Source organism: Lissotriton vulgaris, chromosome 5 (assembly GCF_964263255.1).
Source record: "Lissotriton vulgaris chromosome 5, aLisVul1.2, whole genome shotgun sequence".
In the NCBI taxonomy this organism is placed as follows: Eukaryota; Metazoa; Chordata; class Amphibia; order Caudata; family Salamandridae; genus Lissotriton; species Lissotriton vulgaris.
The window spans coordinates 1,723,738,301-1,723,763,420 of record NC_141693.1 but is presented as its reverse complement, the minus strand read 5'-3'; the positions used below and the strand labels follow the sequence as shown (position 1 = coordinate 1,723,763,420).

The window sequence follows — 25,120 nt, the reverse complement described above, 5'->3', positions numbered from 1 at the left end:
GTCCAGGTTATGTGTGGAATGGTAAGTTGTGGTCAACATGCAAGGTATTGCAATATTAAGTTAAGTGTGAAATGTAAGCGTAACTGTCCCTGATATTGATTACCTCAAGGGGTGGCACTTCATGTCCACATAAAGCAATCTGTATTCACTTTTAACATGTCTTTTCTGTTTTTGTTTAAGTGTCAGTCAGGGAAACATTACATGCAGCTCTATTTGGACCCCGTGCCACGCAAAATTTGGAAGGAGTAAGAGGAGGAATTATTTCCGACTCTTCGCCTCATCTGTAATCTATCTCTTGCCACTGCTATTGTTCCATCCCAGTGGAAGCAGGCTGTGATATCTCACCTGTTGAAGAAGCCTTCCTTAGATTCTGAATGTTCCAAAAATTATAGACCAATCTCCTTGCTGCCTTTCCCAGTCAAAATTGTTGAGCGTATGGTCAGTTCTACTCTCTCAAAACACCTGGAACAGCACCACTTATTAGAGGGGGATCAATTTGGCTTCTGGCCAGCTCATGGGACCGAAACGGCATTGGTCACCGCCGAAGATGAGCTTCAAAGGCGTGCAGACAGGGGACAGGCAGCGGTTCAGATTCTGCTTGACATGTCTGCCGCCTTTGATATGGTTAACCATGAGATTTTACTGGGCTGTTTAAGTGATGCGGGGGTGCGAGGTAGTGCTCTGTTGTGGTTTTTGTCATTCTTGCAGGACAGACAGCAGGCGGTGTCCTTGCCTCCTTTTCAATCTGGGTTTTCTCATGTTCCACATGGGGTGCCACAGGGATCAGCAATTAGCCCCATCCTCTTCAACCTGTACTTAAGACCTCTGATCTTGCTTATCAAAGCCTATAAAATCAAGATAATAAACTACGCGGATGATCCTCTCCTTTGAGGGAGAGGAATCTATTCCTGTTGAGGTATTCCACAATTGCCTGCTGGATACGTCACGCTGGCTGAAGAACAACTCTCTTCAATTTAATGCTGGGAAGACGGAGTTGCTTTTCAGCACTGGGAGTAAGATCTCCCGTCCATTACCAGAGAATTTTTGGCCCCCTGAGACAACGACCACAGTGCGGACTGATTCCACTGGCCGCAACTTAGGGGTTATGCTTGATCAGAAGTTGAGCATGGAGACTCATGTTAAAAAAACGACCTCCTGTTTTGCTATCCTGCGGTCTTTACGGAAGATCATGCCATTACTTCCACTTCAGGTGCGCGCCCAAGTGGTCAGGTGTACTATCCTTAGCAGGATAGATTACTGTAATGCCCTACTATAGGAGTCCCCTGGCTTTTTGTTGGACAGATTTCAAAGAATTCAATCAGCGGCTGCTAGGCTGGTCCTATGGCTTCCTAGGAGAGCACATGCACCGGTAGCCTTGGCGAATTGGCTCCCGGTGAGACAGAGGGTACAATTTATGGCCCTATGACTAGTTTTTAAAGCACTTCATGGAATAGGTCCTCTACCCCTGCAAGCTAAATTTGCCTGGTATACCCCAGCCAGGCGGCTGCGCTCTTCAGCGGCTAGCCTGGTGAGAGTGCCTCGGTTTAAGAAGGTTAGATCAGGGGGTAGATCTTCTGAGGTGGCTGCTGCCAAATTATGGAATCTGCTCCCGTGCGAGATTAGGCAAACTGAGGCGCTTCTCCCCTTTAGGAAAAAGGTCAAAACTTGGCTTTTTCCCCAAGTGATGTAATCCGACTGTCCTGCTCCGTCTGACTTTTGTCCTCTCCTTCTTTTGAGCTTCCAGCGCCAGGATGCCTGCAAGGTGATAGTGCGCTTTATAAGACTAATAAATAAATAAAGCATGTTTAAAGTGCTTTCTTCATTATACCTGCTGTTTGCGAGTATGAACTAATGAGGGGAAAAATACCTGCTTTTTGTGGTTTTCATTTTCCTCTCTAATTTTCTATGGGCTGGTACAGTAAAATGCCTATCCTGTGGGTAGAAAACTGGTCGGGTGGCAACCAATGTTCCCTCTAGTTTTTTTCCTCTGTGTGCGGCAGTGTAAGGTCTCTGTGCGCTACAGCCAAGGTTATGTGCGCCAGGAACCTGACAGGGCGCCGGGATGCAGCGACAATTATCAAGTGCAGATTATGAGAGTATTCATGTTAATCGCAGCGCCAGTCATGAGCTGCAATTAACATGTATACTTTCTCAGAGGCACACAATAGGCCGAACACAGGGACGGCCTTAGTGCTGGTGGCGGCCTGTGTAACAATGTTTGTTGGTGCCCCCTAATGACCACCTCTGGCAGTGATTCCGTTACTATTACCCTTCAACAGTGCCCCTCAAGTCTCCACTACCATACTTTCTGAGATGCATTTAATTGGGTTTATAGCGCCACTCATACCAGTGTAGGGTGTCAGAGCACTTTACATCATACACATTACACAGAGACAATCAATCATATGTGTAAATCAGTGTACAGTAAATGTTACATCAGACAGAGGAATGCAAGGTGTAGGAGTCACACGTCATCCATACTGGTAGACCGTATATCCAACCTATAAACAAGGAGCGTGTAATTTCAATAATGATCAATGTCCGTGCTGTATGCTCTTCCTCCAATCAAAGAAGATCTTAAGGGAGTCTTGTTGGTAGATATAACAGTTCCAATTTTTATTCAATCCACCAGGCGTTAAAAGTACAAATTCAAAACAATCCAGCCAGTAGTCAAATTAAATCAGCAGACGCGTTTTGGCCAGTGCGGACATCAGGGCTCGTAACATCGTATGCCTATCCTGGTACATTCATTTGTACACTTGTACACACTGAAGTGAATGCACCCGGATAGGCATACAATGTTACAAATTGGTTAGATAATATACATATATAATATACCTTGCTGTGAAGACCTGGCCCTCCCTACCTCTGCATCTCAAGCAATCACCGTCCCAGCCTCAATTCAGGAAGGATCTCAAGACCTGGCTCTTTGACTGAACTGCAGAACCCACCAGCCCCACCCAACCCCCCTCACCAGCACCTTGAGATCCTTATGGATGATTAGTCACACTCTACAAGAACCCTGATTGAGCGATTGATTGACTTTTAAATATTCTGCTTTAAAAATAGAATAGCGTCAACAACCAATATATCAACAAGGTAATTATATACAAGTATCAGACATGTACATAACTTGAAGGTCCATAGATGTAGAGTTAAAAATAGTCAATCGAAACCTACCAATATACATTTATATCATTTGTAATTTGGTCGTCAATAGTTTTGCGACAATATTCTCATAGCACAAGATTTCTGTAGTCAGTATTCTGACATGCGACTTCTGTAACTGAGTGCACCTTGCACAGACCCTGGACAGTGTAGGGAATACAGCCCTGGGTACATATAAAAGGTTTTATGGGTGTATGGGGCTTGTGTTTGCTCTGTGAGGCTCAAAATAGACATATGATGCTGTCCTTAAGTAACTAAGATCCTGATTTGGGGATTGGCAAGAGATTCACTATAGAATAGCTGCAGCTGCTGAAGTCCACAGTGATTACATGTCCTAAAAATCATGCTCAAATCTTCTCTAAGATTTATAAAATGCTGGGACTTGGGGTTATATATTTTCAAAGCATTAAATAACATTAATGACTTTAGGATCTACACAAGATCTGTTATTCCATGTTCTCTTAAGTTGAGGGCTCAGATGGAATCTTTGACACAGTCATTAATATATAGATAAGCAGAATACACAAACTAATATTTTCATGATTCTACCTCATGAAATTTGTAAATACAGATAAAACATGTTGAGAATAATCCACTTAGTTCTGCACATGTTCTCATCCATGGAAAGATGAAAGGCTGAGTCAGCCTGACCAGAATTCCTGCAGTTGGCATATCGTTCTCTACAGCGGGCACTCGATTCCAATAGCTATTGCACCGCCTTCCCGAGAAACCTGAGTTGTTTTTTTTAAAAACACACAATGAACGTCCCACCTCCCCACGTGGACCAAATGTTCTGGGGAGATCTGTATCAGTGTGTATGACATACAATGGGAATGCAGCATGAGTTTGTGGGCGAGGTTTGATATCTGCCCGGCGGAGATGGAAGAAGGTGATACCCTGTGCCAGTGGATGCAGAGGCAGCACGCTTGCCAGTAAAAAGGGACAACATTTTCCGTATTGATCGACCAGTAATGTGTTTTTTTCTTGCCTGTTCAACACAATTCTCTGAAGGGGATTAAGGGCTTTGAAAATAGGGTGATAGTTTAATCAGCAGGTGGCCCTCTCCCACTTTGCTGCGACCACAGAGAGAAACAATAAAATTGTGTTTAAGTGGAATTAATTTGGGAAAAGGTAAGCGGGGTCGACAGATTTTATTTTCCATGTTTTTTCCCCCACCTCTGTATTTTTGGCCATAGATCCAGGGTAATTAGCACACACAGGTATTTTCTAGGGACGTACCAGCGCTGACACTAAAATAAAGGTGCCGCACTTTCATAGCGCTTTGCTGCGAACACCGAGATGCTTGTTTTTACTGTGCTAGCATCTTGTTTGCACACCCCTGCAGGCCGGGGTGTTTGAACTTTTGTTCAGCACAGTTCTGAAACCTGCCCCAACTCCTGCGCTGTTCGTAGTATCCTGATGCACAGCCTCTGTGTGTTCGAGCAGTGTCTGTGTGCACATGTATAATCCCTTTACACCTATTTTTTTGTTCAGTTCCTTTACTGTGCCCCGTGTGCTTGACTCGCCCCTCTCCCCTGTAAGGCCACGTCTCGTATGTCCAATCTGTGTGTCCGAGCCCTTTCTCACGCTCCACGTATGCCCGGTCTCACCCTGGCGTCATATGTGTACAGTCTCTGCCAGCCTCCAATCCACCTGAAGCGTCTCGTGCGGCCTATTTCATTTATATCTGACACTTGGGAATTACATCCTCCTGCCCCCACCGTTCACCGAACCCACACACACGGCATGGCCCGTTTATATACGTGACAGGAGGCATCAACTTACATGCTTCGATGCCTCCTCAGGGGTAGTAAACGCTATATGAATGCAATTACAATACAATACTAGCTGCCAACACCAAGCACGCCATGTGCTCTTCCTTACATGAAGGGAGTAAATGTGCTGCTTCCAACAGAATACCACTTCCGTGCCTTCAAAAACATTGTTAAGCCAAAGTAAAGAAGTACAACTCCCATACTGCACTGAGATGGCCATTTAAATCACTAGAATGAAAGCACGATGCTGACACGGGAGAAAGTCTGGGGCGGGGTGAGGAAACTGAGGAGGGCTGCACTGTAGAACAGTGCAGAGTAGAGCACAGTGCACACAAGAATGTCTACCCCATCACCCCTTGGAGCTTTCTAGCCATGCCTACCCCTGCACTAAAACAGTTTAAATAAACCTCTTCCTGATCTGTCAGAGCCCAACCGAGCGGGCAGACTTTTATTCTACTACAGGGTCAGGCTCCTCATGCGCCTGCCGCCCCCTCCCCCTCTTTCCAGGAGCTGCCAGCCACTTCTGGGAGCTGCCTTACACTGCACCGTGAGAAGAGCTAGAAGACAAAGGAAAGGGAAAAAAAACACCCCTGCAGTCCGGTGTTTCTTGGGGCTGTAGCAGGTAGTGATTCTGAAAGCACACGTGTGCTCCTAGACTTGCATTTCTTTTGGTAATAGAGCGGGTCAGATAGTGTGCTGCGCCCTATTACCAAAAGAATTGCAGCAAGTCAACAAGCACACGTGTGTTTTCAGAATCCCCTGAAAGTACACGTCGTGGTCCTTTAATATTGCTGCCTTCATTCCTTAAGGCGCGCTTGCAGGGAAGATTGTATGCCTTTGTTAAAGTAATCATACTAATTGCAGCGCGATTAGCATGAACACCTTCACAAAGGCATACGATCTGCCCCACCACAGCTGCGCCCTTTTAACATAACAAAGATAGCAAGTGCAGGAGGCACTTTCTGCTGAACTCACCTCTGTGCGCTTCAAACACCCCCCTGCGCTCGAGATGAGATAGCTGCGAGCGCGCCCAGTCGCGCAGGTTTGAGGGAACAGTGGTGGCAACCCTACTTCAAGGCCAGTCACCAGCAGACATCTGCAGCTGCCTTAGCCTGCAATTATCAACATCACCTAGCCCGACCCAGAGAGTCTGTCAGCAAGTCAACAGTCACATCTCTGTTGGTGGCAGTGCTTTAGTCAGTAGTGACAGTTGAGAGACAGGGAAGAAGTACAGTAATGACACGTGATGTCTCCAGCCCAAGACTGGATAGGATATGTCTGCTACATGCACTCCTCAATCATTTCAGCCACTGGCAGTCTCTGCCGGTCTCATCTGCCTCAGTTGTATGCTTCCATCATATGTACTACCTTTCCTCTCTTGCCCTGTCCTATCTCCACCCTATGCTTTCTGCCCCTTTTCTTCATGCACACCCTGCTCTTCTCCAATATCCTTTTTGGCCTTTATGGGCTCTCTACATGTATCTTTTCCCACTTCGATCTGTGCCTGCTTTTCTCTGTCTTTACTTGTCGTTCTATTCTTCCACTGTGCTTTGGTAAAGTGTTACTCATAGCATTATACATAATGCAGGAAATCTCACACAAAAGCACTTTGAAAACATGAAAATGTAACACATGGGCAAACTGAAAACTTGGCAGCTCTGAATTATGATCATTTATGAGCAAGCAGCTGAGATGATCCACGCTGGGGCCTCTCACATCCTGTATGGAACAATCTGGTCCCAGGGTGCCCTACCACTTCAGGTGCTTTGCAGCAGTTTTAAGATCTTCTTAGAGTTTCTTGTTGCTCAAATGGGTGTAATTTCTGAAAAATTATGTGTCCCTTGTCTTCATTGCTTGATTTTGCTCGTGAGAAAGTGTCACTCATAGTCCTTGAATGTCACTCTTAATTAAAGCTCCCAGTTTTCCGTTTTTACTGATTTTCACAGATAATTGCAGACCGAAAACAAAGGGTTTCCATTCTGTATTTATTTTTAAAAGCAGAACAGTGTGCTTTCTTGTGGGTGACTCTTTGTGCTGTTTTTCATGATTTCTAGCATAACAGCTGAGCAGACTAAAAAAATAGGTTGAGATTTCCCCAAAAGCAGGTGTATGGTAGCATATATTTGTATTATAATGCTCATATTTACCTGAAGGTGTTGTGTTTTGCTATACTTGGCTGCTTAATTTGCTAAAACGCCACATGCAGCAAAGTATGAGTGCATGTTTATCAGTTAAATAAATGTGGAAATTTATCATTTTATGACTCCATATAATCACAAAAAAACAAATAAATATATGGATAAATACCAAGAAGATGGGGAAAAGATAAATACAGACTTAATTGTTAAAAAAATATATATAAAAAACCGGGAGTCCTACACATAATTACACAGAAATTATGAAAAGGTCACACATAAGCAATCTGAAACCTTGGCAGCTGTGTAGTAGTAAGAAAAACCACAAGCACAAGTGTCAAAATAAATAATTAATGTTTTCAATAAAGTATTATGCTTACTTTTGCCATAATTCCAGGTTAGATACTTATTTGGTGCTACTTTTAGGTTAGATTCTTATAGTGTTCTACATCAAACTATTACTAAATATTGAAGCCCTTAAAAAGACGTTTCCATATGATTGACACCATATTTAGTTAATGTATGTCTTCTGTTTACATTTCCAGGTCCATACAGCTTGCAAGTAAGTGGTGTTCAGATCCCAAGTGGGTCCGATTGGATACCCGGCCCTTCGCCTCTGTTACCCGCAGCGCTGGGAATGCCTTAGGGCTGGGGCTCACTGTGCATTCACCGCTCTACAGCAACATAAACCAGCAGACCTTTAAAGGCAGAGAGAGTCTTTGTGGTGTGGTGCTGGCTTTAGGCATACTTCATGCCTTGGACGCCATCCCTCTGCCCACAGATTTTAGCCTGCTGTTCTATAGTCTAAACTTCCTAAGAAATGCCATCTGCCCTCTCATCCTAATGACAGTCGTCCCTGGTTTAGTGAAATCTATCAACCGAAGAGAAATCCCTTCCAAAACAGAATAACCTGTTCATGTAGTGTCTACGGACATAGAGGCATCCAGTATTGGAGACCAATCTGCACCCTCTTGTCTTTAAAGGAAATGTGCCTGCAAAAGAATTCGTAGCACAGCCCATTGCATAACTTTTCAGAATCCTTTGAATGTCTTCTGATGGTTTAGCTAAAGAACAATGGGGAATATTAGCAATAACAGGCGAAAAATATCGCTAACGATATTTATCGCAACAAATTTATCAGCAAGCATCGCCTGGAAATATCGCCGCCGTAGCGAGGTATTACCAATACCCCGCAAGGCGGCGATATTTCCCCAGAAATGCAATAAAATCGTGCAGTAAAACTAGCGTGACCACGCTAAGCCGACGCACGCTAACGTGAAAAAATTCACGTTGGGCCTATCAGCGATGATTATCGCTAAACCAATAGGCCCAAGGCTACCATATAACGCGTTAGCGGGACGAAAAAATGCCCGCTAAACCGAAAATTGTTGCTAAACATGGAGAATATTCAAAATGATGGTGAGCAGCCAGGGACTAGTGCAGAGGGCACAAACACAACCCAGGAAGGCCAGGCAGAGACCCAGGGAAGGGGCAAGAGGAAGAGTAACTCAAAGTTCACTCCAGATGAGAACCAGATAGTGGTTGAGGAGGTGACGCGACACCAGCAGGAACTCTTCGTGAGTTCCACCGTCACCATGGCGAGGAAAAGGGACATATGGCAGGACATAATGACCAAGGTCAATGCCGTGGGAAAGCACAAGAGGACAGTGGAAGAGTGTAAGAAGCGGTGGCCTGATACAAAAAGCAAAACAAAAAAGAAACTGGGAGCAAACCTAAGGGCAGCAAGTGTGACGGGAGGCGGTGGACCAGCTCCACAGGAGGAGCTGGATGAGTTGGAGGAGCTGGTAGCGAACGTCATCAGTGAGGAGACTGTCATCGGAGCCACAGGCCAGGATTCTGCTGTACTGGAAGTCACACAACAACACCAGGGTGAGTGTCAAACAGGAACAGGTGGAAGTGGGTGGATGGGCACAGTCTCATTCATGTACCATGCAAGTCTTTACAGTGCATACCCTCATGTACTGTAGAGCAAGTCCTGGAGAGCCTGGGTCATGCTGGTCATGCTGGCTTAGGGACACATCACCAGGAGGATGAGGGCAGATGTTTTGCTGTTGCACAGTTGGCACATAATGTCGTCAGTGGCAGACATGAGTACTGGCAGGGTGCTGTGGACTTGAATGATGCAGGCCTGGGATGGGTACTGGATGTTGTTGTCTACCAGGTGGTGGGCCAGTTGCATGTTGAACAATTCCCAGTGATCGGCCCTGGAAACAGGAGCAGGGAGAAATGCTGGCAGCACTTCAGGTCCATGTGGCCTGGCTTCGGCTAGTTGAGGAGGGTGTAGAATAAGTTGTGTTCCAAGCTCCATGGAAATATTGCTGTAATGTAGTCAGCTCAGATAGCAGCATCTGCCATGTTACATACGTGGTGTGGGAATAGGTGTGACAGGGAGCGTGAGTGGATGGAGTACATAACCTTGTGTATCTTGTAGCTGTTGACATTGGACCGGGAGGTCAGGTGGCATGCGCTGCTGGTGTACACAGGGGAGGTGGGCCCTGGCATAGTTTGGGTGGGTGTCGTGTTGAAGCTGTCATGGATATCAGCTAGCAGTAGAAGAAGATGGCTAGTGAGTTACACAGTTCTACTCAGGGAGTCATGTTGTTGGTGTTGGTGTTGGAGCTGGAGCCCGAGAGTTCCCTTATTATGCAGAAGAGACCCTTGCTCCCGTGTGTGTTGTCATCCAGTTAGGTTTAGAAGGAGCAACCCTTGGCCAATCACAAGAGGTGGAGATGTATGTGTATGGCATCCTTGAGGTCTGCGTGGTTGTCTGGAGTGTATATGGTGACCAATAACCACTCCCGTTTCCGGCATCCAATTCAGGATACACACCAGCACATTGGTGAATGTGGCGGCTGGCCTGCTGGTGTGGGTTTAACAGGGTTCCTTGAGTGGCACAAGTGTGTTGTCACAGTTGTACATACACTGCCTGAGGTGGCGGCCTGCAGCGTTGGAGTTGGTGGAGTTGTTGTGTGGCCTGTGGGTAAGGGTGGTGATTAGCTGGTCTACAGTCACTCTCCTCCAGCAGTGGTGAGTTACCCGTTGTATGCGGTGGTCTGTGGACTGTACATTGAAGGGGGAATGGATGCAGCACGGTAGTGTCCTGTGGAAACAGATGTTGTGTACTAAAGTAACGTGGGTGCCTGTGTAGAAGGTGGTGTCCAATGTGTGACCAGCGGCGTGGGTGGTGTGACGAGTTGGCTGAGGTTGGCTAGTGTGGCCGACAGGCTTCTGGAGTTGGTGTTGTTCATCTTCCTGAGCTGGAATGTCCGCTCCACGAGGAGGATGTAGTCTGTGGAGGTGAGTGCATGGTTGCAGGCGAGGTAGGCGAGGGATTTGCTCAATTGACAATGTGGTCTGGGGGGGGCTGGAGATGAGTGTACCTCTGAGGGTGGCGTTGGGGTTGGTGTGGATCTGGAAGTGGAGATGTCTGGCAGTGTTGAGGAATAAATCTGTGTGGGTGGTGAGCTTGAGGGTGGCAGTGGTGAACCAGAGGGTAGTGTGAAGGACAAAATGGTGGCAGGTGTGAACCAGAGGGTGCTGTGAGGAACCAGAGGGTGGCGTAGCTAAACTGCCTGGGAGACCTGTGTGTCTGAGCCCCGTGCTGCATAACTGCCCCTGATCCCTCCCAGTGTGAAAATATTATTTTGCACAATTGCCTGTGGTCCCTCAGGGTGTGAGCACATATTGTGCCAAGTTACCCCCTGCCCCCAGTACATATATACCCGTAACGCACAGCACGATCATGCCCTTGCACCATGAAGTCTTGTGCCTGGATGCTCCATATCTGTGTGGGTGGTAACACCGTCAGTGCAGTCAAAATGTAAAGTCATAACTACCTACACAGCACCAACAAACATCTGTCCCCCTTGGCACAGGTATGTGCATGTACCATGCGTGCAGCACCTGCATGCCCCTGCACCCTACTGCCCAGCTCCAGCATAGTCCTGTATGGGGCATTTAAGTATGAGATGGGACATTGTCCAGCAGCAGCAGCTGCATGCGCATGAACACACCGAGCTGGATCTGAATGGCTGTGCCAACACGCGCAGCAGAGCAATCTTGGACATCTGTAGGATTCTGGGGTCCAGAGCCAAACCTATATTAGCATCCGTTACTTTCCCAAGCCCCATCCCTGTGAAGCTCCTGTGACAAGGTGCCTGCATTCTCCTCACCTGCTGCTCTGCTTGGTCTCTGACCCCTTCTAAACAAGATGCATGTGAACTCACATAGAACGTCTACCTGTTTGGCAACCTCCACCACACACTAGCAGTATGAAACATCCTCTCGGCCGTACACACTATAACGGGCAGTACACTCAAGGGACCTTGTTGCATTATGGTGTGCTGGCAAAGTGACAGGCACATGTGGGCACATATTTGTTCATATTGCAACCAAATGCACAAGTACGCCAGCAACTTAGCAAAACTGTGGACTGTCTTGCCATTCAGTGCAATATAGCAGCATGCTAAGTAGCTGGGGGTATATTACCAAGCAATAGCGATAATTATCGCTGAGCACCGAGGAGTGTTTACCGCTGAGATACCGTGATATTATCAAGGTTCATCTCAAAAGCGGTAAAAATCCTGCAAAATGCATGAATATGGCAGAAAAATCAGCTAAATACATGCATTAATGTTGACAATGCTCTTAGCCATGTTATCCACCTTCCATTCTTCCATTGGATAACATCGCTAAGAACTGATTTTAGCAGGCGTTAGCTTTTTGAGATATTTGCGCTTAGCGCAAATATTTCCAAAAGTAATTAATAGGAGTCAGAGATGCTAGCAACTGTTTTCAGTCGCTAACATCTTGGCACGCCCACTTTGCATGTCATTAGCGATAATTATCGCAGACATGCAAAGTGGGCACCTAAATGCCTGCTATCGCCTACAAGCTGTTGCTAACTGGTGTTAGCGACAGCTTGGTAATAGGGCGACAAAATTATTGCCGCATGAGCGGGAAAAAGTCCACCTAATGTGGCGAGAATGCGCACATCGAGGAGCAAGTTGTTGTTCCTGGCCAGCTCAATTAGTATCTCTTTATGGGTCTCAGCCATTGGCGGTGTTGTGGTGGGTGCCCCCAGATCCTGGGCTGTTGTGTACTGGGCTGCTCCCTGGCTGGGTGCAGCTTGAGCTGGCCCCTGGCTGCTGGTACTCGGAATTGCTGCAGTGGTTGGGATGGGAATAACAGGTGAGGCCACTGTCTTAGATTTCTTAACTCCGCCAGCCTTGCCACCAGCCTTGGATTCCTTTGACTTGTCTGTGTCCCACAGCCTCTGGCATCGCGTGCCAGGTCCCATCCTTCCCAGCATCCTCGTATTTCCGTGCCATGGACCTGTACCCCTTCTTAACCCTGCGGATGTGAACCCACCGTTCCTTAGCCACATTGAAGGCATGTGTCCCCTCTGCATTCATGTTGTCTGAAAAAAATAGGAAATGTCAATCCCTAACCAATGACACTGGTTCATTTGCCTATCATCATATTATTTGGCACAAATCACATACCACATGGGAGGCAACACACATGTCACATCCTGTAATTGACGAGCCCTACTTTCCACAATACAGACCCTGGAACGTGACATGACAGTACATGGCAGGTGTGATGTACTGACAAATTAGACGCCAAATGAGACAGTGATAACATGTCACCTTTGTGCATCCGGAGAGTGTGAAGTAGTCCAATTAACAGTAGTAGTGTAGCACTACCCCTCCATGGGCAGCACCACCCTCATCTGACCCTGTGACACACTGCTGCTACTGCTGTACGATGCATATGTGCAGACATGTGTGTCTCTGAAAATGTGTACAGGTCATGTAGTCACTGACAAGACAGTCACTCTTTTACATGTTTGCCAGTGTGGCTGTATGAATGTCAATTGAAACTCAATGTAAGCTCAGCCTACATGCATGGGAAGACACCCCTACCAACAGGTGTCAAGAATATCAAGAAAGTTCTCCACAATATTGCTGCGTACATCGGCAGGAAACAGCTGCAAAACACGCCATAAAGGCCTTGACAATATGCACCTGAGAAATCACATAGGATAGATCCTTGCCCCCATGACCAGGACAGCTAAGTCCAATGCTGTACAATCTATACTTGAGCCTGCTGGGCAACGTCGGGAAATTGTACGGCTCATCTAAGCGTATTGTATGCTGACAATAACCAGTAACTGAGTACGTGTGGGACAAACTACACTGACACACGTCTCTGTTGTACAAACAGCATGTTTAACATGAGTAACTAGAAGAGCATCAAAAAACTCAAACGAAACAGCAGTAAAACATACCTCATTCCGTTTGGCAGCCCTGAGGTATCTTGGTCACATGAAAGGTGGCAGCTGGAACTGTGCTCCTGTCCCCCTTGCAAACATGTGATCTCACACCTACGACTAACAAAACAACATGCCCTGTCCTGGACAAAGCCCGTCAGCCAGGTAATTTTCACCTGCTACGGGTTCATGTGTAAAATATGGAATAACTCCAAATGCCATCCTATTGAACCAAGGAACCCTTTGCTGCAGGGCCTGCCCATCAGCCACACCGATGACCGCAATCCTCTGATTTTATGACTGCATTTAAAAATTTGTGTCAAACAGCAGACCCTGCAGAATCTGCCAGCCATACTCACGACCTGTCGCCTATAACCCCTTCCACACCTACATAGAAAATGCACCACCGGCTCATCATGCGGCAGAAAAGGAAGTTTAAGAATCAGTTGCATGCATGACACCCTGTCTAACCCAAGACCTAAAGACCTCATAAAGGAGAAGAACTGGGATGGGCAAAATAGACCACTTAGATCCTGGTATAAAACATTAATGACCGAGTCTTGTGTCAGTCCCTCTCAACATGGCTACGCTAGATAACTTCTCTTGCCCCTTGGCGGTGTAATGAACTGCCCCCTCACCCATTATCCATCTATCAACACAAACTCTCCTGTGAAAGTTGGTAAACTTGCCTGTTCCCAACATTGCCTTGAACCTCGATGGCACAGTTTCATCTGATTTACACTGCAAAAGGACCTTCAAACCTTGTGTGGATGATATGTGATCTAATCATACCTTACACATGACATGACCTTAACTGGGCATGATATGGGTATGTCCCAGGGCATATAAGTAAACCTCAATGTCCGCTTCAGTGGCAGTGTACTGCAGATGAAGCGTGGATACATCTTCTGGCTGGTTTTGATAATATGTAGCCATGTGTGAAAATCCTGTAGTGTAATGCCTGCATGATCCCTGGATCATGGTCTATTTAGCTATAATCTGTGCTGGATGTCATGCACAGGTAATCAGAGCAGTTGCATTGTCCCTTCATGGACAAAGTCACAACTTAGATAGATATGCGTCTAACCACACTCTTATACATATTGTCTGAATAATAACATAACAATACTCGGCACCTTGTGGCCCAGTGACATGCGGAACACACCAGCATTGCAAAACTACCGTGTGTTGCATTACTCAATGACATCCGTTACATTACACATGGCAATTTCCATTACAATTACTCACCAGTGGCTTTTGGGTCCTTGAAACGATCCACGTCACCCTGCGTGATGGGTCGCCGACCATCTGTGAGTGAACCAAATAAAATGTGTCATTGCATGGCATCCAGAGACGTTACATAAACACGAGGAACAACTTTTCAGTCACAGGAAATGCTACATTACTTTGTAGGGGATTCACACATTGTACTAATGACTCTGTGCACTTTGATTGGCATGCACACATGGGCTTGCTAATGCAGTGGTGGCCAAACATAACATAACCACAGTCATACATACACATAACAGTTGGGTTATGCCATTTTTAAGCACCATGTCCACACATGCATCATGTGTACGTTGTACTGCGTAAGATGGTAACTATGCATTTAGTAAGAGGCTGATACACAGTCCTTTGGGATGTAAAACACTCTGGAGCTGTCAAACTCACACATTGAATAATCACCTGGCAAGGATATATCTTCACATGACCCATGTACAGGGGCCGTGTAGATACAGTCCTGCTGCTCATGGATTTGAGCATCTGTCACACTGTGTACTGTCCTGCACATAGGTCACACACACACACTGGCACCGCTCAGATATGTACAGTTACACATACTGGACACACACATATCATCCGGCACACAGTCGCTGCTCACATCTCTTTGACTGACTACAGCCGTGATGGGCTCATAAATGCTAACATCCTCTGTGCCTTGGCACCCTTACTGGCATGTGGTCATTCACCATCACATATTAATGTGACTGCAAGTGACACACAGAAACTCTGTCCCACATCTGGTCTGCATACTGCAAATATGTGTTCACACCTCCATGAGAACGTGACTACTCACTCCAACTATCAAATCATGGAGCCATACAAATGGGGACATTAGCATTGACTACTCACACACCTACTGTACTGTAGCACACCAAGGGACAGTATTACAGGTAATGGTGCATCCCACCAAATCAGCATGGAGGCAAGAGTAAATGTGCACCATGGCCCAACATGGTGAGCTGCATGTCCCATGCTGCGCACCATGCTGCTAAAATGGCACTTATACATCAGGCATCTGTGCTGTAAATGCAGTGCATTGCAGGAGTTGTGAAGCATGTGGGGCGCAGCTCCAGCAATGCTCTTGTTGGCCCAATCTTGTCAATGCTGCGTCAATCCTCATGCCTGCTTCAGGCAGGCCCAGAGTTAAGACGCAGCATTGCCAAGAAAGTGAATGACTGAAACCTGACATATTTCACTCTGTCACTTTACAGAGGTGTTCCTGTGTATGAATGCCCTCCCCTGCGGCAGAACGCACCCTAAAGGTGCATAACTTTAGAAAGTGACGATTCTCCCAGAATTGTGATATTGTACATACCCTGCACCATGGCGCTACTTTTGCGTTGCCGCTTAGTCACATAAGTAATGCAACTGCGCCGCCAAATAACCCCAAGAGGCATGTAAATCTGCTAAAATGTGCCAGGAAGTGGGAGTCCAAATTAATCTTAACTGAAGCAAATCATGTGCAAATCACATAGGGACAGATGTATCAACATTCCCTTTTGCGATTACTAAATAGTGATTTTTAAGGATTCGCTAATTTGAAATCGCAAAATGGTAAGTATGTAGGCAATCGCTTATTGTTAGCGATCCATCAACATTCCTACATTGCGATTAGCAAATTGCTAATCTCAAACTTCCCATTCATTTCTATGTTCCAGGAGGCCCATAGGAATTAATGGGAAAATTCGCAATTACCAATTTGCTAATTGCAAATTTAAAATGTTTCCAATGGTGCAGGGGTGTCACAAGAACAGCCTGCAGCACCCGTGAAAATGACATGTGTGCACATATGGCGCACATACATGCCCTAAGGGCATGTATGAGCGTCACATGGCTGCTTTGAATGTAAAAAAAAAAGAGCAAATTTCTAAAATAGCGCTACTTACCACCAACTAGAAGTAAGTGGTAATTTGTGAATCCTAAATGGCAATTTGGAATGTTATTTGCCCTGATACATTGCATGTAAGGAATTGCTAAAGTAGCTATTCCTCAAATGCTATCGCTAAATAAGGAAAGGAAAATTTTGCAATTCCTAACTTTGCACAAATAATGTCACATAAATACCATTTACCGAAAAAGGGTTCGCTGACGCCGCAAATCAGCTAATGTCTGCGTTAGCAAGCTATTTGTACCTTGATACATATGGCCCATAGGGAAATGACATTGTCATCAACACCTTGTCACAGTATCAAAGTAACGAGTCAGCATGTACATGCCATACACACATGTCACACACGTAACTCACTAACATTACATTTGAACATTAAAGTGAAACAATGGCTTTTGGACTTACCACCCTGTATGCCTGGCATCACTCCGGTGTAATCCAGGAGGTCGGCCTCCCGCGCAGTCATGTCCTGCTAGCGGTGCTTCCACTGGTGCATAGAGCGTGCTATCTTAAAGTAGTGCTCCATTTGGAGCCTCACACGCTCCCAGCGCACATTCCGTGCCCCCACAGCATACCCCTGCAGGATACGCCCCCCCCGCCTCCAACATATTTGGCAGATAAAATTTTATCAGCCATAAAACCCCCCCCCCAATGCCTCCTCACTCATCCTCCCCGACGTCCCAACAGCAGGCATCTCCCTGACCCCCGTAACCCACTTAAAACTAATAAATAATAACCCACTTAACAAACTCTCTATAAAAATATACAAACTAACCCCTAAATAAACTCTACAAAACAGAGGACACTAGACACACAAACTGTGTACAATACAACAAACACAACTAACAGACACTGCAGACAAACCAGAGGACAGTAGACACACAAACTGTATAATATACAACAAAAAGTACAAACAGACACTTCAGACAGGACAGAGCACGCAGCACCACTCTCCAAAACCAACTTCCAACACAGCAACCACCATACACCTCCTCCACTCAGCCTATGCATCAGCAATTGCAGAAAAGAGAAAGTGAAAGTAAAAGCCACACCCATGTGACAGGAAGCAGTAATACACCACTTCCTGTGTTTGCTGCTAAAAATTCCGACTTAGCGACAAAATTATAGGCGTTAGCGACGAAAATCGTGTCATTAAACGCCGCTATGGTAGTCCTATACAAAACCAATCGAAATGCGACCCGTTTTTTTGTATTTGCGACGAAAATATACTCGCTAAATGTCGCTAAGCGAAATAATAATTATTTATGAGTCCTAAATGAATAACATCATGGATTTCAAGGTAAAAATATAAATAAATACCAGAAAATATAGGAAAAATTTTGACTATTTTTAATCCCACCAAATCTTTTTTTATTTTTTTGATTATTAGGTGTAAACACAAATTACAAGATTAATTTTAACATAAAATAAAATCTACACAAGAGATAGGGGTCAGGGAACGTGATCATGCACAGATTTCCTACAGGAAAAATATTTACAATTAATGCTACAATGCTGTTTCATCATGGTTCTGTAGAAAAGTATGGAAGGACGTTCAATGATTCACTTCCAAATGCATTTAAATTGACGTTACTGGTCAAAGTCTTTGTTTTGCCTCTACATCTCCTGCATAGCGTAGAAAGATGACATAACATCATGCAGACGTAGAAAGGCAACACACAATAGGAGAGATCAGAACACCACAAACCATACATCATGGTGCAGATTTACAAGTTCCTTGCACCCCTGAAAGTCAGCATCAGCTTTACATTTTGTGCGGCTGCTGTAGCGCAATCCATGTGCAGCATATGTGGTGCAAAGGATGCCCAATGCTGTGGCATATCCCCAAGGTCTTGCCTCATGAAAAAAAGGTGTACCGTCACTAAGGGCTGCCACCGGGGGTGGCACAAATGCACAGGAGGTAGTGTACGCTACGCGTCATTCCATTGGCTGATGTAATTTAGAATGATACCAGCCACTCACTCTTGGACCAATGCTGCGTCCTATCCCTGCACTTGCTTTCAGCATGCGTGATGCTTTATGAAGGGCGGTTGTGGGGTCACATGGTGCTTTCATTGATATCCGTGTGCAAATGTACATGGCTTGGGCCTCTGGTGGCGCAGGCTGGCACAGGTCTAGTGTGTGATTGCAGCCTATGCCTTATGTATATCCCATGGTTGCTTTGTTTGCTCTGGGCTCTTACTGCCTTTGTACCTCCTGAGGATGTTGATGTTCCGGTCACACTGTGTCATGGTGGTGTGTAATGCCACATGTGTGCGTTCCCACCAATTGCACACGATTTGTGGATCCTGCTGCAGGTTGGACTGGCTTGAGCATGTGGGGAGGCATCGAGTTTGGTCGGGGTGGGTCTGACTCCCTACATTGTGTTTGGCAGTGGGGCCTTGCTGCCAGGCCTGGACTGACCGTTGCGGGCACCGGGCAATTCCCCGGTGCGCCGCAAGGGTAGGGGCCGGTTTCGGGCCCCTGGGGTCCCTTTTACCTACAGGGCCGTTTATGCAGCATAGCTGCAAGCTCGTCCCTGTAACGAAGTCGGACGAAAACCGGACCCGGCAAGGAGCTCTGTTGCACACCCAACCTCCCCAGGGGGGACAGCCAAGCACTTTGCCGGGGCGGGTTTTGGTCCCCAGTCCGGCCCTGCATGCTGCAGCTTGCCTGAGATCCCTTGTTGTTTCACATCTGTCTTGGGGTGTCTGCTCTGCTTGTGGGATGGCTGTGGTGTATCTGGACCTCCTTGCGTTGGCCTGTCCTCCTACTATGGGTGAGTTTGGACCTGGGTTTGGTAGCCCTTGGCCCCTCTGGTTCCATGCCAGTCATGTGGTCATTTTACCAGGAGTGCTGTCCAACACGGGGTGTGTCCACATTAGAATCCGGGGTGTGTTTAGGATTACGTGGTGTTTGGCTTCAACTATGGTCGGGCTCTGTCCTCCCTGCAAGCTCTGTGTGTGGCCGGATGGCCCTTTGGCGGTTTGTGGGTTGAGCATGTGAGCCCCTTGTTGTCCAGATGGACCTTGAGTTAAAACCTCCTGGGGCAGGTATTGTTATTCCTTTGCACATTGTCACAGTATATGGTTCTAATATTGTTCTGTTGTGTACCTCTTACTGATGTATATGTGCAGGTGCTCAGTTTTGCGTTTGTGCACACACTGGAGGTGTGCCTCCTTCATGCTGTGCCTTTGTTGTAGGGTGGTTATCCCTTTGGCCTGGCTGGTCATTATCTGTGGTCTTCTGTGCCTACTCTCCATCAGTGGCTGTGTTGGCTGTGGGGCCTGTGTTTGGGCTTGTGGTGTGTGACATGGGCCGTTTGGAGGTTGCTTGCGTTGGGTGTGGCAGTTCATTGTGCTTGCCTGTGGAGGAAATCCCTGGCCATGTTGTGCATGGATGCCGTGGGGTGTTCTCAGCACACTCTAATCTCATGTGGACATAGAGTGATGTGTGGGACTGTGTTTCCTGGCTTTGGGTACGCAGTGTTGTTTAATGCTTGGGTAACTTGCTGCTTCAGTCTGTTTTGCTACTGTGTGAATCCAATTCTTGTTTAGCAATCTGCACAATAGTAAGGACTGGTACGTGGAGGGCTATGACTCCGAGTGATGTTCATTTGCATAGTCACCCGACAATACTACTCCCCTCACCTGCATATGTCTAACCCTGCACATACTACCACTTGCACCGGCACATGGCTGACTTGCACTTGCAAAAACACTCCAGCAATGCCACACATTTACGGCATAGATGGCTCTCACACATACTGTCATTTTAGGGCCCAGGCTGCACAACACGTAATACGCATCTCATCCATGCTGGCTGTGGCGTTCTGCACAATTACTGTGGCATCCCTGCAGACATGCAGGGAGCCAACAGGTATTGGAATACTGCACCTTATTGTCGGACACTGTAGGCCATAGGAGACATGTAGTACGCTATAACGTAATGCAGGCAACCATGGCATGGCCATTGTGGCTAGCTGGACACATAGCTACTCCCCTATTGGAATACAGATTTTAGAATGGGTGGTAGTTTTGCAGTAAGTCATTATTACACCAGGACATGTATCAGCCTTCCGTTACTCAGTCCACACTAAGGATGTGGCTGGTGCGTCCAGATAGGTATCTTTCATCCAAATGCCATACAGCATGAACCAAAGCAGAACTAAGATGAGCCACCCACTAAGGGGGAGGTGATGTCAGTCACAGTATTGTGTGGAATTATGAGCATATGAGATGAAGTCCCACAAGGGCTGCCAGATAGCCAGTGTAAATATGCATCACAGTCCAAATAATCAAGCATTGTGTCAAGATACACTACACACTCATTAGGCTATTTCCTAGTGCTAAGGCAGAGCCATTTTGGTATGTCCCATAGGAGATAGGGCACTGTGAGACGACCATGTACCACTACTACTTCTCACGTGAAATCTCAGATAATTCCCCATTTGTCAAACACAGGTCCTTTCCTCTAAACAAGTATGATCAGACAATGTCAGGCTGTATCAAGGTGTAATGTTCAAATGCATGATTGTTTGTGACAAACAGTGATGTAATTCATCTCCCATGTCACATTGCAGAGGGCGAGACAGCACCTCCTGAAGAGCAACCTGGACAGGCACTCACTGATGACCCGGATGTCTACGCTACAATCAACATCGACGACCTGCAACTCATACTCAATGACGTTGCCTCCCCAGCCTCCGGTGCAGGGCAACCCAGTAGCCCTCGGCAGAGACCACCCCCTGCTCACACCAACGAGCAGCAGGCATCCACCACCCCAGCCACTTCCCTGGGGTCAGATCCAACGGCACGTGCATTCCAACAGCAGATCATAGAGCTCCAGGAACGGTTGGGGGATAGGGTGGAGGTGGGCTTCCAGCTCATGGCAGCCGAACTCGCAGGCCTACGTGGGTGTCTTACTGACACCCAGGGCCCATTCCATGCTCTCCACCAGTCCATGGCTGACATTGCTGGAGTCATGGTCCAGAGGCAACATGCTTTGTCTGCTCAGGATGGTTCCAGCAATGTCGTCAAGGAACTTAACAACATCAGGATGATCCTGGAGAGCATGGAGCGGATGCAGGCCCAACATCTGGCTGCCAGGGCTGAACACATGCTCCAGGTTACTGGGATTTTCACCGCCCTGCACCTTCTTGTCGCCTCCTTGCTGCCACAGGGTTTGGTGCAGATGGATGCTGCAACAGCCTCCACATCCTCAGCTCCAACACCAGGAGTGTCAGTGCCTCACATGGCTGCTGCCACAACACCCACTGACACCTGTGAGGCACATGACACCGATGATGATGGAGATGAGGATGACTGCGAAATTGTGCTGAGGAGGAAGCGGTAGTATCCCTCTGTACCAATGCCCCAGTTTATTTTGTTTTGCTGCACTCTGAATCGTGCCACCCATGAACTTCTTACACTCACTTTTACTGTCCCCCGGAACATCCTTGGACCCCCCATGGACTGCCATATGAACCCATTCCTTGCCACTTCAACCAGCCTGTGGAGTGAACTATGCCACTTCCCTTGGACCTGATAACATCTATAGTCTGTCTGGCCATCCAACGGGCACCCTCTGCACTAGCCCTATATGCTCACCACGTGTATATACTGTAAATAAATTATTATTTTCCCTTTCATATGTGTATTGGTCAAATGTTGCAAAGGTAATAACTTGCTTTTTAGGGTCCGGAGACTGTTACCTTAGGAATGTACGACAATGTCAATACGAGCAGTGTACATGTTGATACTGATCCAGAGATGGTGTAGAATAATGTAGATATGTGTAAAGATGTGGTGCCACCATTGCACCAATGCAATGCTATGACATTGTCCCAATGTAAATGGGCCATCAGGTAAGGTCCTCAATTGGGACATGCCAGTGAGCATTAATTTGCTAAATGTGATAGGAGAAGGCCCCCTGGTCCATATTTGGATGCAGCAAGGCAAGCACTACTGTCCTCATATCTAGTAGGCCATGCACTGATACATACCACTGGTTGACCTCCATATTGGCATCCTACATTAAAAAGGGTACACACAGTCTGAATAAATATTAGTTCCACTACTGCATACACTGAGTATTCCCTGCCCTCACACTGTTATGTGTGTAGTATGTGAATCATGAGTCTCTGGCCCTGAGGTGCAATGAGCATGCCTTTCATCAACATCAGATTTGGGGAAGGGCTGCAGCAGGTGTGTAGTTGGGCCGCAACTTACCAACATGGGCAGCAGCTCTGCATCCTACATGTGTAGGTACAAGTAGGAAGGTAGCTCCGGGCAGCCCCAAGCACGTCTGTACTATTTGTACACTTAGCCACCACACATGCCTCGTCATGTTGGCATTAGTCCACAAGTGGTCCATGAGTGATGATAGCCTCGTCTTACATGTGCTACTCCCCCATGGTGGACACGTGACATAGGCCCATCACTTTCTGTAAACTTCGCGGTGTGTGCACCTGCATGTGTAATGTCAGATGTAGATGTTACGATGTCACGTAGTGGTTGAAATGCAATGACAGATGTGTCTAACTGGTATCTATGAATGACCCAGGGGTCAGTGTGTATCCACATATACTTGTCTGTCCAGCTGTAGGATGTGTCTTCACCCAGCCATGTAAAATATTTAGGATGTTGCTGTTATGCATGTCTTGGTGATGGTTATGGTCCATCCGTTCTGCAAAGTATCTGCTCAGCATAGTGATATTTGGCCTTGTGGATCTGTAGGTGGTAGTTGTTTCCAGGCTGATGTCTTGCGACAGACATACTAATGTTGTACCCACATTAGACGCAACATCAACTTGATACTCAAATTTGTCCCATTACTTTTAAAGTGGTCTAAATTATAGGCCCTTTCCCCTGTCCATATGGCGCCACTTTTCACCGCCCAAAGCAACATTTTGGGCCATTACATGCCCTATTTGCTGCTCTAATCACATTCCACACATGCATCTTTGAGGCATATGTTCAGGAACCTCATTGACAGTATGGCCATCTGTGCAGATATGTACTTTACATAATACGTCAACAATGAGCTTGGTAATATTCAGGATATGTATCTTATACGGGCCCTGGTAATTTATACGGCACATCTTGTGCGTGCTTCCATGGGGAAAAAAACTGGCTGGTAATCAGGAACATTGTACACATCTTAAGGGTCAGTTTACTGCTGCTACGACGGACATGGTTTGGACAAGTATCTTGATGATTGGCAGCATTGTGTATTGGGATGTTGCAATGACTATTGGCATCATGCACACCATTTCACACACTCCTGATTAGTGTGATTCACACAACATACCCAATCCATTATACTTGGATTTGGGAAATGGAGTCAGAATAGGAATGTCATCCTCATCACAAACAGCACCCTAGTTTGCTAGTATTTGCACCATGTGACACAACCATTTGACATAGTGTAGCCTACATAGTACCTTGACAAGTAGTTTCATACATTTGACACAGTGCAGGGCATAACTGTATTGCGTACACATTCCCACCCTCCATTGATAATGGGCTCATCTGACCACTCATTGGGACACGTAACAGTTTGATTGGTACAGTGCCCATGGCAGACAGTAACACATAAAGATGTTATTTTTTTGACAATTTTATTTCACAGACAACACGTGACTGACTCAAGCAAAATAATTGATGATGCAGTTCCTCCGTGCTAGTCCAGCAGCATTTGGTGTGGGGTGTACAGCACCAGCCTCTTCTTCTTCATCTTCATCAGGTGGTTCTGGCACTTGGATCCATGGTGCTTTGGTACGGAGACATATGTTGTGCAACACACAACATGCCATGATAATTTTGTTCACCAATTCGGGACTGTACAGCAGGCTGCCACCTGTGATATCCAAGCACCGGAACCTGGACTTCAAGACACCAAATGTCCGCTCTACAATGGACCTTGTGCGTATCTGTGCCGCATTGTACTGTCTCTGGCCAGGGGTGGTGGGGTGACGTACTGGTGTCATCATCCATGCTCCCAGTGCATATCCTTGGTCCCCTGTGACATACAAGGGAAAGCGGAATTAGTCATTGGTTGTACTGGATGTGTTGTTGATGAGCATGGATTTGTGTGTTGGGATGGATGTCATGTTGTATATCAAGTTGCCCATGTGTTTAAGCAGAAGGCTGTAGTGCATGTTAGCATGTGATTAAGGCTCACTGCTGTGACTCCATCAACATCATTTTAGTGTGCAGAGGAGATGCATGTGTGGCTCTTTTCCCATCTGCCACAGACAGTGATTCACCTACTGCACTGTAATTTACCTTAGCTATATAGGTGGCATGACTACACACAACACACACTTGACCTACTGTGCGCCAGCATTCAGCAATCCTGCTGCAGAACACAACGCATGCTTCTCATGGTCATGGTCTGAAACAAATCACCAGTCAGCTAACCCTTACATGCATGGACCATTGGGGCCTTGTTAGGTTGAACAACGACATCAACTCCAGCATGTGCAACACCATCCACTACCTGTACTGTGTGCTCCTACCTGTCCTGGACTCAAAACTAAATGACACGAGTGCTCAGCCGACATGATAAATGT

At 46.5% G+C, this 25,120-nt stretch overlaps 2 protein-coding genes and 1 long non-coding RNA gene across 3 annotated transcripts in view; 2 read left to right on the top strand and 1 right to left on the bottom strand.

Moving 5' to 3' along the window:
- G6PC3 (glucose-6-phosphatase catalytic subunit 3) overlaps positions 1 to 7,987 on the top strand; it is a 62,236-nt gene extending 54,249 nt beyond the window's left edge. Inside the window, exon 7 of the mRNA XM_086923948.1 lies at positions 7,624 to 7,987. Within this exon, the coding sequence (XP_086780074.1) occupies positions 7,624 to 7,987 (364 nt within the window). The remainder of the gene's footprint in view (positions 1 to 7,623) is intronic.
- Positions 7,988 to 8,475: 488 nt separating this feature from the next.
- On the top strand, positions 8,476 to 22,193 carry LOC147717042 (uncharacterized). The gene is made up of 2 exons (XM_086923947.1): positions 8,476 to 8,968; positions 21,128 to 22,193. The coding sequence occupies exons 1-2, from the start codon at positions 8,476 to 8,478 to the stop codon at positions 21,898 to 21,900; spliced, it is 1,266 nt and encodes a 421-aa protein (XP_086780073.1). The 3' UTR covers positions 21,901 to 22,193.
- Positions 22,194 to 24,159: 1,966 nt separating this feature from the next.
- Positions 24,160 to 25,120, bottom strand: part of LOC147717041 (uncharacterized) — an 81,282-nt gene continuing 80,321 nt past the window's right edge. The window contains exon 3 of the long non-coding RNA XR_015295798.1: positions 24,160 to 24,567. This is a non-coding gene — a long non-coding RNA (uncharacterized LOC147717041). The remainder of the gene's footprint in view (positions 24,568 to 25,120) is intronic.

Bases quoted from the DNA above. Each gene is read 5' to 3' on its own strand.
- LOC147717042 (XM_086923947.1), top strand. From the start codon at position 8,476: ATGGAGAATATTCAAAATGATGGTGAGCAGCCAGGGACTAGTGCAGAG. The intron at 8,969-21,127 runs GTGAGTGTCAAA...GTCACATTGCAG, and splicing joins AGTCACACAACAACACCAGG to AGGGCGAGACAGCACCTCCT.